This window comes from Oncorhynchus gorbuscha, linkage group LG26 (assembly GCF_021184085.1).
Source record: "Oncorhynchus gorbuscha isolate QuinsamMale2020 ecotype Even-year linkage group LG26, OgorEven_v1.0, whole genome shotgun sequence".
NCBI classification, from domain to species: domain Eukaryota; kingdom Metazoa; phylum Chordata; class Actinopteri; order Salmoniformes; family Salmonidae; genus Oncorhynchus; species Oncorhynchus gorbuscha.
Window position 1 is genome coordinate 2,316,055 of NC_060198.1, and position 13,719 is coordinate 2,329,773.

The 13,719-nt window shown below is 41.7% G+C and overlaps 1 protein-coding gene across 1 annotated transcript in view; it reads right to left on the minus strand.

The window, feature by feature from the left end:
* Positions 1-483: 483 nt before the first annotated feature.
* LOC124016386 overlaps positions 484-13,719 on the minus strand; it is a 30,803-nt gene continuing 17,567 nt past the window's right edge. Inside the window, exons 6-11 of the mRNA XM_046331948.1 lie at positions 13,473-13,577; positions 12,800-12,932; positions 12,140-12,254; positions 6,382-6,506; positions 899-979; positions 484-672 (exon numbers count right to left, since the gene is read on the minus strand). Coding sequence (XP_046187904.1) covers positions 581-672; positions 899-979; positions 6,382-6,506; positions 12,140-12,254; positions 12,800-12,932; positions 13,473-13,577 — 651 coding nt within the window. The 3' untranslated portion in view covers positions 484-580. The remainder of the gene's footprint in view (positions 673-898; positions 980-6,381; positions 6,507-12,139; positions 12,255-12,799; positions 12,933-13,472; positions 13,578-13,719) is intronic.

Here is a 13,719-nt window from a genome sequence, read left to right on the forward strand (position 1 = left end):
ATTTTAAAAATTACTGAAGCTGGAGACTCATATCTCCCTCACTAACTTTATGCATCAGCTGTCAGAGCAGCCTACATATCACTGCACCTGTACATAGCCCATCTGTAAATAGCCCAGCCAACTACCTCATCCCCATATTGTTATTTTTTTTTTTTTTTTGCTCCTTTGCACCCCAGTATCTCTACTTGCACATTCATTTTCTGCACATCTATCACTCCAGTTTGCCTGCTAAATTGTAATTACTTCGCCACTACAGCCTATTTATTGCCTTACCTCCCTAATCTTACCTCATTTGCACACAATGTATATCGATTTGTTCTATTGTGTTATTGACTGTACGTTTGTTTATTCCATGCGTAACTCTGTTTAGTTGCTTGTGTCGCACTGCCTTGCTTTAACTTGGCCAGGTCGCAATTGTAAATGAGAGCTTGTTCTCAACTGGCTTACCTGGTTAAATAAAGGTGAAATATATATATATATATATATATATTTTTTTTTTTTAAGTCCTCTGGTCAGAAGTAGTGCACTATATGGGGAATAGGGTGCCATTTGGGATACAAACCTAGATCTACAGTATAAACTACTGCTGGATCAGAGAGTGTAGGAAGTAGGCTGCAGCTATCGTCAACATCACCAGATATCTCCCAGGCTCCAGCAGTTGTCCAGAACTTCCTGTTTAAATTAAAATTGAGATGAAAGATTGTATTACATGAATACGTCTACACAGTAAGGTTTATTTGTATGTTTCTGTTCAGTTATACACTATCACACCTACTGTATTGGGTGTGTGTGGGTGGGTGGGTGGGTGGGTGGGTGGGTGGGTGGGTGGGTGGGTGGGTGTGTGTGTGTGGGTGGGTGGGTGTGTGTGGGTGGGTGTGTGAGTCAATGGTGTACTTACTTGAGCAACCTTCTGTCTGCTTGAAGATGCCCATCTTCTCACTGTCTTTGATAGAGTTCATCTTGTCCGTACTCACCTCCCCTGGAAGTCAACAGGGTTATTGGTTATTAAAAGTCACAGTAGTATGTAGCATTGAGTTACCACAGTATTATTACAATGTTATTGCCACTTTATTCTGCCCTGTAATGTCTTCACCAGGCTTCCCTAAACTAAGAATATTGTGTAAAGATTGTTTTGGAGTCTGTGAAAGCTTGGATGGTATATCACACATTCTCTGCCAGAAAGTTGGTTGGCCCTCTTTGATGTCACATAGGTTGATACATTGCTATGTTTTCATTTATGAAGCGCTTTTACAAAAAGTTCCACTGTTTCTAACATCATGACTAAACTGTAGTCATACTAGCTATAGGTAAATCAGCTTTAGTTTTCTTGAACATTATTTGTGGAACAATCTTCAAAATGTTAAATGTGAAGTTCTGGTGCCTCTATGTCCATTCAGAAAGATGATTGAGGACCTTATTACTGATGAATGTGATGTTCTGGTGCCTCTATGTCCATTCAGAAAGCTGATTGAGGACCTTATTACTGATGAATGTCTTTGTTTTTTTATGACCATGTTTTTCTTTATGCTTGCATTTGGTATTTATATTTTCATGTGTGTATTTTCTGTCATTTATTGTCTCAGTATGACTCAATAAATACATCTACAGCCTAGTCTGAGTACCCAGATCAAGGAAAAACAATGTTTTTTTCATTAAGATAGTTATCATTCACAACTCTGTATGTCTTCATCGGGCAGCCCTAGACTGAGAACGTCCCACTGTGTTCTTCTGATGTCATAAAGGCCATCCTGTCTGTGCTATACTGTGGTACCACTTCTCCATACACTGCTCTCCTCTGTCCTACTGGGACAGACAACTTGGAGGGGGACACAGGCTGCATCCCAAAGGGCACCCTATTCCCTACTTAGTGCACTACTTTTGACCAGGATGCATAGGACTTTGGTCAAAAGTAGTACACTATAGAGAATAGCCAGACACTTAACTCCTGCATCAGGTTACCCAGCAGTTTTTCTAGGTTTTGTAAGGCTTTTGAATGGGCAGAATTATTCATTGTCTGGACAGACACAGAGGCCTGAGCAGCTAGCTACTTAGTGCACTACTTTTGATCAGGGACATTAGGGTTCTGTTAAAAGTAGTGCACTATGTAGGGAATAGGGTGCCTTTGGAACGCAACTATATCTGAGTAGCTCTCACACAAGGGCTGAGAAAACAACAAAGCTTAATGGAGGGAAGAATCAACACCTAGCATAGCATCTACACAGACTCCCACGATTTGACAGTTCATTGAAAACGACACACAAAAACCCTGGTAATTGCTCTGTAGCATGAGGAGGAGTTGTTTTTCTCCATTATACAAGGCTTAATCTGTGTCCTTCAAACCATCTGTGAGCAGCCTACTAGAGGTCGACCGATTAATCGGAATGGCCGATTAATTAGGGCCGATTTCAAGTTTTCATAACAATCGGAAATCTGTATTTTTGGACACCGATTTGGCCACTTTTTTTATTATTATTTTTTTTACACCTTTATTTAATCTTTATTTAATCTTTATTTAACTAGGCAAATCAGTTAAGAACACATTCTTATTTTCAATGACTGCCTAGGAATGGTGGGTTAATTGCCTCGTTCAGGGGCAGAACGACAGATTTTCACTTTGTCAGCTCAAGGGAATTCAATCTTGCAACCTTACAGTTAACTAGTCCAACTGTAACGAGTCTCCTCTTCGTCTGAGGAAGAGTAGTCAAGATCGGACCAAAATACAGTGTGGCACGTGTCCATGTTAATATTTATTTTAACTCAGAACACTAAGACTAAATAACAAAAATAGACCAACACGAAAGAGTTCTGTCTGGTGCAGACAGAGACAGAAAACAACTACCCACATGCACACCTCCAACTCAATCATCAAGTTTGCAGACGGCACAACAGTAGTAGGCTTGATTACCAACAGCCTATATGGAGGAGATGCCGGCACTCGGAGTGTGGTGTCAGGAAAACAACCTCTCACCCAACGTCAACAAAACAAAGGAGATGATCTTGCACTTCAGGTGGCTGAAGAAATTTGGCTTGTCACCAAAAACCCTCACAAACCTTTACAGATGCACAATTGAGAGCATCCTGTTGGGCTGTATCACTGCCTGGTACGGCAACTGCTCCGCCCACAATCACCGCAGGGCTCTCCAGAGGGTAGTGAGGTCTGCACAACGCATCACCAGGGGCAAACTACATGCCCTCCAGGACACCTACAGCACCCGATGTAACAGGAAGGCCAAAAGATCATCAACCACCCGAGCCACTGCCAGTTCACCCCGCTACCATCCAGAAGGCGAGGTCAGTACAGGTGCATCAAAGTTGGGACCGAGAGACTAAACAATAGCTTCTATTTCAAGGCCATCAGACTGTTAAACAGCCATCACTAACCTCAGAAAGGCTGCTGCCTACATACAGACTTGAAATAATTTGCCACTTTAATAAATGGATCATTAGTCACTTTAATAATGCCACTTTAATAATGTTTACATATCTTGCATTACTCATCTCATATGTATACACTGTATTTTATACCATCAATTGCATCTTGCCTATGCTGCTCAGTCGTTGCTCATCCAAAAATGTATATGTATATATTCTATTCAATTCCTTTACTTATATTTGTGTGTATTAGGTAGTTGTTGTGGAATGTTAAGATTACTTGTTAGATATTGCCGCACTGTCGGAACTAGAAGCACAAGCATTTCGCTACACTCGCAATAACATCTGCATGTGACCAATAACAATTGATTTGATTTGACCTTTCCAATATAACGTTAGACTGGTGATTGACCTACGCTGTATTGTCACTGTTAGTATTTGACTTGAACTGACGTTTACCTTAAAATGAGGGACAACAATGTGCAGTAGCTGTCATTCTTACTCAAATTGCTGTCATCGCTTCAACACCTCTGCAGTGAACCTGTCCTGAAACCACTTCTGAATATGGGTGACTAGCTTCTCACTACTTTCAATGACTCACTGAGGAAGATACTTTATTGTTTTTCTGAAGACGCTGTAGGCTCTTAGACTATAAGCTCTAGGGGATCTCCCTCACAAGTGCTTAAAGATCCAATGACTCACTGAGGAAGATACTTTATTGTTTTTCTGAAGACGCTGTAGGCTCTTAGACTATAAGCTCTAGGGGATCTCCCTCACAAGTGCTTAAAGATCCAATGACTCACTGAGGAAGATACTTTATTGTTTTTCTGAAGACGCTGTAGGCTCTTAGACTATAAGCTCTAGGGGATCTCCCCTCACAAGTGCTTAAAGATCCAATGACTCACTGAGGAAGATACTTTATTGTTTTTCTGAAGACGCTGTAGGCTCTTAGACTATAAGCTCTAGGGGATCTCCCTCACAAGTGCTTAAAGATCCAATGACTCACTGAGGAAGATACTTTATTGTTTTTCTGAAGACGCTGTAGGCTCTTAGACTATAAGCTCTAGACTATAAGACGCTGTAGGCTCTCCCTCACAAGTGGGATCCAATGATCTCCGCTCACAAGTGCTTAAAGATCCAATGACTCACTGAGGAAGATACTTTATTGTTTTTCTGAAGACGCTGTAGGCTCTTAGACTATAAGCTCTAGGGGATCTCCCTCACAAGTGCTTAAAGATCCAATGCAGCCGTTTTATCTCAATATCAAATCATTTCTGGGTAACAATTAAGTACCTTGCTGTGATTTAAAATGGTCAAAAATAGCAAAGAGCAATTTCTCAAGCTAGAATTTTGCTAGGACTGTCTGGGAGTGGTCTGAGTGAGGAGCTGAAAACTGAAAATTAGCTGTTATTGGCAGAAAGATTTGGAACTCTCTTTCTTATTGGTTGAAGATATCCCTCTAGTGGTGTGGGGGCTGTGCTTTGGCAAACCCACTTTGGGGTTATATCTCCTTCCTGTTTGGCCCTGTCCGGGGTGTCCTCGGATGGGGCCACAGTGTCTCCTAACCCCTCCTGTCTCAGCCTCCAGTATTTATGCTGCAGTAGTTTGTGTCGGGGCTAGGGTCAGTTTGTTATATCTGGAGTACTTCCCTTGTCCTATTCGGTGTCCTGTGTGAATCTAAGTGTGCGTTCTCTAATTCTCTCCTTCTTTCTTTCTCTCTCTCGGAGGACCTGAGCCCTAGGACCATGCCCCAGGACTACCTGACATGATGACTCCTTGCTGGTCCCAGTCCACCTGGCCATGCTGCTGCTCCAGTTTCAACTGACCTGAGCCCTAGGACCATGCCCCAGGACTACCTGACATGATGACTCCTTGCTGTCCCCAGTCCACCTGGCCATGCTGCTGCTCCAGTTTCAACTGTTCTGCCTTACTATTATTCGACCATGCTGGTCATTTATGAACATTTGAACATCTTGGCCATGTTCTGTTATAATCTCCACCCGGCACAGCCAGAAGAGGACTGGCCACCCCACATAGCCTGGTTCCCCTCTAGGTTTCTTTCTAGGTTTTGGCCTTTCTAGGGAGTTTTTCCTAGCCACCGTGCTTCTACACCTGCATTGCTTGCTGTTTGGGGTTTTAGGCTGGGTTTCTGTACAGCACTTTGAGATATCAGCTGATGTACGAAGGGCTATATAAATAAAATTTGATTTGATTTTGATTTGGTCTATTAACTCATTTACCACCTGGTGATATCACCAGGCAGGCTAAAGCGCCATCCCACTAAAATAGGCAAGAATTTCAGGCTGTCTTTTCAAACAGCTCTTACATTAAAAGAGCATTATCATAATTATATTTTAACCTCATGGTGAGGAAAAATCTATATTGTAAAACACAGGAATATCACTTTTCGACTGCACTGGGACTTTACACTTTATTGTTATTGTTAAAACAATTCCCCCACATGCATTGTCAGATGTTATAGGCTGATCTGATTCATCAGCACAACCCATCCACTTCCTTTTTACACCTTACATGTCACCACTCCCTGTTCAGTTTTAGGGTCAGGAGAGGGGACTTGGTATATTATCATGGGTACAGACAATAATGAATTCTGTCATGTTTTGACTTTGCCATAATTATCAGTGTTTGTGCTGGAACATTTGTCTGTGTCTTATTTGGAAAGAATGTAACTTTTGAACAATATAGAAATTCAAAGGGAACACGCTTTCAGTCAGATTTTGATAAATGAATATTGGGCATCATTGCGCTGAACCAAAGACGAACAATATACTTCTGTATGTCATCAGCTGTACCAGAGATAAGGAAGCTGATAATTGCATGGGCACAGACAAGAATTACCAATGTAATGTTTTAAATGTGTCTTAAGTGCCACTGCCTCTGTAATTCCGAGACGTAAAATGTTTCTTATTTTTTTCTTCTTTGATCAGAGAATATTGTGAATCACTGTGCTTTACCCATTCACATACAGCACTCTATTACTGGCTGTACCTGAGACAAGGAAGCTGACTTTCTGGCACGGTCCGTCCACTGTGGCCAGAGGAGACCCTGGAAGGATGGTGACCCTGGACATGTTCACCTCTAGGACCTCTGCCACCCTATTGCGGAAGTCATATCTGGAGAGAAAAATGAACAATAGACTATTTATTTTGTTTTAAAAATGTGTTGGGAAGATATACAATTTGACAACATACATACATACATACATACATACATACATACATACATACATACATACATACATACATACATACATACATACATACATACATACATACATACATACATACATACATACATACATACATACATACATACATACATACATACATACATACATACATACATACATACATACATACATACATACAGTGCCTTGCGAAAATATTCGGCCCCCTTGAACTTTGCGACCTTTTGCCACCTTTCAGGCTTCAAACATAAAGATATAAAACTGTATTTTTTGTGAAGAATCAACAACAAGTGGGACACAATCATGAAGTGGAACGACATTTATTGGATATTTCAAACTTTTTTAACAAATCAAAAACTGAAAAATTGGGCGTGCAAAATATTTTGGCACTGTATACAGTGGGGCAAAAAAGTATTTAGTCAGCCACCAATTGTGCAAGTTCTCCCACTTAAAAAGATGAGAGGCCTGTAATTTTCATCATAGGTACACTTCAACTATGACAAGACAAAATCCTAAATCACATTGTAGGATTTTAAATGAATTAATTTGCAAATTATGGTGGAAAATAAGTATTTGGTCACCAACAAACAAGCAAGATTTCTGGCTCTCACAGACGTTTACATTTACATTTAAGTCATTTAGCAGACGCTCTTATCCAGAGCGACTTACAAATTGGTGCATTCACCTTATGACATCCAGACCTGTAACTTCTTCTTTAAGAGGCTCATCTGTCCTCCACTCGTTACCTGTATTAATGGCAACTGTTTGAACTTGTTATCAGTATAAAAAGACACCTGTCCACAACCTCAAACAGTCACACTGCAAACTCCACTATGGCCAAGACCAAAGAGCTATCAAAGAACACCAGAAACAAAATTGTAGACTTGCATCAGGCTGGGAAGACTGAATCTGCAATAGGTAAGCAGCTTAGTTTGAAGAAATCAACTGTGGGAGCAATTATTAGGAAATGGAAGATACACAAGACCACTGATAATCTCCCCCGATCTGGGGCTCCATGTAAGATCTCACCCCGTGGGGTCAAAATGATCACAAGAACGGTGAGCAAAAATCCCAGAACCACACGGGGGGACCTAGTGAATGACCTGCAGAGAGCTGGGACCAAAGTAACAAAGCCTACCATCAGCAACACACTACGCCGCCAGGGACTCAAATCCTGCAGTGCCAGACGTGTCCCCCCGCTTAAGCCAGTACATGTCCAGGTCCATCTGAAGTTTGCTAGAGAGCATTTGGATGATCCAGAAGAAGATTGGGAGAATGTCATATGGTCAGATGAAACCAAAATATAACTTTTTGGTAAAAACTCAACTCGTCGTGTTTGGAGGACAAAGAATGCTGAGTTGCATCCAAAGAACACCATACCTACTGTGATGCATGGGGGTGGAAACAACATGCTTTGGGGCTGTTTCTCTGCAAAGGGACCAGGACGACTGATCCGTGTAAAGGAAAGAATGAATGGGGCCATGTATCGTGAGATTTTGAGTGAAAACCTCCTTCCATCAGCAAGGGCATTGAAGATTAAACATGGCTGGGTCTTTCAGCATGACAATGATCCCAAACACACTGCCTGGGCAACAAAGGAGTGGCTTCGTAAGAAGCATTTCAAGGTCCTGGAGTGGCCTAGCCAGTCTCCAGATCTCAACCCCATAGAAACTCTTTGGAGGGAGTTGAAAGTCCATGTTGCCCAGCAACAGCCCCAAAACATCACTGCTCTAGAGGAGATCTGCATGGAGGAATGGGCCAAAATACCAGCAACACTGTGTGAAAACCTTGTGAAGACTTACAGAAATCCTACAATGTGATTTTCTGGATTTTTTCTCTCATTTTGTCTGTCATAGTTGAAGTGTACCTATGATGAAAATTACAGGCCTCTCTCATCTTTTTAAGTCGGAGAACTTGCACAATTGGTGGCTGACTAAATACTTTTTTTGCCCCACTGTACGTACATACATACATACATACATACATACATACACAGAGGCTGCATAATAATGGAACGGAGCAAATGGAATGCCATCAAACACCTGGAAACCATGTGTTTTATGTATATGGTACCATTCCACTGATTCTGCTCCAGTCATTATCACGAACCCGTTCTTCCCAATTAAGGTGCAACCAACATCCTGTCATATATACAGAGCATTCAGAAAGTATTCAGACCCTGTACTTTTTTCACATTTTGTTACGTTAATCTCACTCTAAAATTTATTTTAAAAAAAAATTTCCTCATCAATCTACACACAATACCCCATAATGACAAAGCGAAAACATGTTTTTAGAAATGTTTGCTAATTTATTAAAAATTAAAAACGGAAATACCTTATTTACATAAGTATTCAGACCATTTGCTATGAGACTCGAAATTGAGCTCGGGTGCATCCTGTTTCCATTGATCATCTTTGAGATGTTTCTACAACTTGATTGGAGTCCACCTGTGGTAAATTCAATTGATTGGACATGATTAGGAAAGGCACACACCTGTCTATATAAGGTCCCACGGTTGACAGTGCATGTCAGAGCAAAAAACCAAGCCATGAGGTCGAAGGAATTGTCCATAGAGCTCTGAGACAGGATTGTGTTAAGGCACAAATCTGGGGAAGGGTACCAAAACATTTCTGTAGCATTGAAGGTCCCCAAGAACACAGTCGCCTCCATCATTCTTAAATGGAAGAAGTTTGGAACCACCAAGACTCTTCCTACAGCTGGCCGCCTGACCAAACTGAGCAATCGGGGGGAGAAGGGCCTTGGTCAGGGAGGTAACCAAGAATCCGATGGTCACTCTGACAGAGTTCCTCTGTGGATGGAGATGGGAGAACCTTCCAGAAGGACAACCATCTCTGCAGCACTCTGCCAATCAGGCCTTTACTGTAGAGTTGCCAGACGGAAGCCACTCCTCAGTAAAAGGCACATGACAACCCATCTGTGTGATATTGAGTATACAAAACATTAAGAACAGTATGCTGGCCAATGTTGATTCCATTGTTTTCCACAGCTGTGTCAAGTTGGCTGGATATCCTTTGGGTGGTGGACCATTCTTGATACACACGAGAAACTGTTGAGCGTGAAAAATCCAGCAGCGTTGCAGTTCTTGACTCAAACCAATATGCCTGGCACCTACAATCATACCCTGTTCAAAGGCATCTAAATATGTTGTTTTGCTCATCCATCCTCTGAATGAAACACACGATCCATGTGTCAAATGTCTCAACGCATAAAAATCCTTCTTTAACCTGTCTCCTCCCCTTCATCTACACTGATTGAAGTGGATTTAACAAGTGGCATCATTAAGGGATTCAGCTGCAGCTTTCACCTGGATTCACCTGGTCAGTTTGTCATGGTAAGAGAAGGTGTTCCTAATGTTTTGTGCACTGAACATATATATATATATATATATATATATATACAGTGCCTTGCGAAAGTATTCGGCCCCCTTGATCTTTGCGACCTTTTGCCACATTTCAGGCTTCAAACATAAAGATATAAAACTGTATTTTTTTTTGTGAAGAATCAAGTGGGACACAATCATGAAGTGGAACGACATTTATTGGATATTTCAAACTTTTTTAACAAATCAAAAACTGAAAAATTGGGCATGCAAAATTATTCTGCCCCCTTAAGTGAATACTTTGTAGCACCACCTTTTGCTGCGATTACAGCTGTAAGTCGCTTGGGGTATGTCTCTATCAGTTTTGCACATCGAGAGACTGAAAATCTTTCCCATTCCTCCTTGCAAAACAGCTCGAGCTCAGTGAGTTTGGATGGAGAGCATTTGTGAACAGCAGTTTTCAGTTCTTTCCACAGATTCTCGATTGGATTCAGGTCTGGACTTTGACTTGGCAATTCTAACACCTGGATATGTTTATTTTTGAACCATTCCATTGTAGATTTTGCTTTATGTTTTGGATCATTGTCTTGTTGGAAGACAAATCTCCGTCCCAGTCTCAGGTCTTTTGCAGACTCCATCAGGTTTTCTTCCAGAATGGTCCTGTATTTGGCTCCATCCATCTTCCCATCAATTTTAACCATCTTCCCTGTCCCTGCTGAAGAAAAGCAGGCCCAAACCATGATGCTGCCACCACCATGTTTGACAGTGGGGATGGTGTGTTCAGGGTGATGAGCTGTGTTGCTTTTACGCCAAACATAACATTTTGCATTGTTGCCAAAAAGTTCAATTTTGGTTTCATCTGACCAGAGCACCTTCTTCCACATGTTTGGTGTGTCTCCCAGGTGGCTTGTGGCAAACTTTAAACGACACTTTTTATGGATATCTTTAAGAAATGGCTTTCTTCTTGCCACTCTTCCATAAAGGCCAGATTTGTGCAATATACGACTGATTGTTGTCCTATGGACAGAGTCTCCCACCTCAGCTGTAGATCTCTGCAGTTCATCCAGAGTGATCATGGGCCTCTTGGCTGCATCTCTGATCAGTCTTCTCCTTGTATGAGCTGAAAGTTTACATTTACATTTAAGTCATTTAGCAGACGCTCTTATCCAGAGCGACTTACAAATTTAGAGGGACGGCCAGGTCTTGGTAGATTTGCAGTGGTCTGATACTCCTTCCATTTCAATATTATCGCTTGCACAGTGCTCCTTGGGATGTTTAAAGCTTGGGAAATCTTTTGTATCCAAATCCGGCTTTAAACTTCTTCACAACAGTATCTCGGACCTGCCTGGTGTGTTCCTTGTTCTTCATGATGCTCTCTGCGCTTTTAACGGACCTCTGAGACTATCACAGTGCAGGTGCATTTTACGGAGACTTGATTACACACAGGTGGATTGAATTTATCATCATTAGTCATTTAGGTCAACATTGGATCATTCAGAGAACCTCACTGAACTTCTGGAGAAAGTTTGCTGCACTGAAAGTAAAGGGGCTGAATAATTTTGCACGCCCAATTTTTCAGTTTTTGATTTGTTAAAAAAGTTTGAAATATCCAATTAATGTCGTTCCACTTCATGATTGTGTCCCACTTGTTGTTGATTATTCACAAAAAAATACAGTTTTATATCTTTATGTTTGAAGCCTGAAATGTGGCAAAAGGTCGCAAAGTTCAAGGGGGCCGAATACTTTCGCAAGGCACTGTATATATATTCATGATGATGTACTGTCATCCCAGAATTCAGGATTAGTGATTATTCAGGTGTGGCACGTGTGGTGGCTGGCTGAGGACGTGGTGAGAATACACTCTTTGAAAAAAAGGTGCTATCTAGAACCTAAAAGGGTTCTTCGGCTGTCCCCATAGGAGAACACTTTATAGAACCCTTTTCTATGTAGAACCCTTTCCACAGAGCAAGATAATACTGGTGTTTCCTTGATGGTTGAAATATTCCCCATAAATGTAAGTGCCAGGTACTCAAATATTAAAAACAAGTAGTCTAATTACATGTAACATTCACTTCCTCATTCCCTCTCCAGTTCCACGGTTTAATACCCGCTCGGTCTCACATATTGGCTCCCAACATGAACGCCTGTAGGTCTTAGCCCCTATGGGCTAACACAGTCTTGAGTTCACAGGCGGTTTAATACCCAATCACACCCACCTGCTGAAAGACATGACGTTGGGAAAGGTCTGCTCTGCCCAGGGGGATTCTGGAAGAATGATGGCACACGCCAAGACATCGCTGCCTCTCCTCAGGACCAGGGACCTGTGGACCACTACAACAACAACATCAACAACAGCACCAAAGTCAGAAATATACTTTTTATATTATCACCTAAATGACTTTGTTGTTTCACACATGACATATCCACTAATAGTGAAGGTGGTTGCCATTTTTCTCACGAAACTTGATTCTCTTGGGAAATAATGTGATGCAACAATTTTGGATTGCAGTTCGGTGAGCGTGCAAATGACAACACATCAATATTATGTTTCATGTGCTTCCTAAAGGAGTCTAGATTTCTGAACAGACAATGTGTGTGTGTTACCTGTGTACTCCCCTGACATGTGTATGCTGGTGTCTGAGTACAGCCTTCTGTATTCTGTCTGGTCCAGCTTACAGTGCTGTGTGTGTGTGTGTCTCTGTGTGTGTGTGCGTACATGCTTGTGTGTTACCTGTGTACTCCCCTGACATGTGTATGCTGGTGTCTGAGTACAGCCATCTGTATTCTGTCTGGTCCAGCTTACAGTGCTATGTGTGTATGTGTCTCTGTGTGTGTGTGTCTCTGTGTGTGTGTGTGCGTACATGCTTGTGTGTTACCTGTGTAGTCCCCAGCCAGTTGTATGCTGGTGTCGGTGTAAAGCTGTCTGTGTGTCAGGCTGACTGTCCCCTGTCTGGTCGTCAGATCTCCCACCTCACAACTCAGAGCATTGTCACGGGAACAACTGGAGTTCTGAGAGAGAACAGAACAGAGCAGAGGACGGAACCAACCATAGAAATATAATTACTAGAAGGGAAGTCCCCATTCATGTCAATAGGGCTGGGTCAGAGGTTCCATGACTGTTCTACGCATTCTAATACTATTGAAACCAATTCCAACAAACACTTCCACTTCTGGTTATGAGAACAATGTGAAGTATATGGTTGTGGTTGTGGTGTAGTTTCAAGTTTTAATGTCACACGCATAAGTACAGTGAAATGCCTGTCTTACAAACTCAAAACCCAACAACTGTGACATTGTCAAAGACAAAAGATTCGATTGAATATCAAACACAGTTCCGTTGGATTCCATAAGACTTGCTGATCAAGTGGAACTTTAAAGTTGGAATAAAGCAGAGATCAGCGCTACATAGTGGGGGGAATTCTCCTATGATGGCGATGTGCTGGGCCCTAATTCATAAAGTGTCTCAGAGTAGGAATGCTGATCTATCCTAGACACTTCATTAAGAAGGGCCATGATGTATTGTGAGTGAAAATGAGAGAATAAACTCACCCCAGCTTCCATGTTGAAGGGGTTAAATGTGTCCCAAACACCGGGACACTGGTTGTGGTTCAACTCAGAGCCTTTACCAGTGATTGTCCAGGGAACCTCTGTTACCTGGTTACAGTGGGGAAAACAGGATTTATCTGATGTTTTATCATTCTTCTTATACAGCTCCCCTTTTCTAATAGACCCTATTGTGTTTCTACATCTCCATTGTGTTTCTACATCTGCATTGTGTTTCTACGTTGTGTTTCTA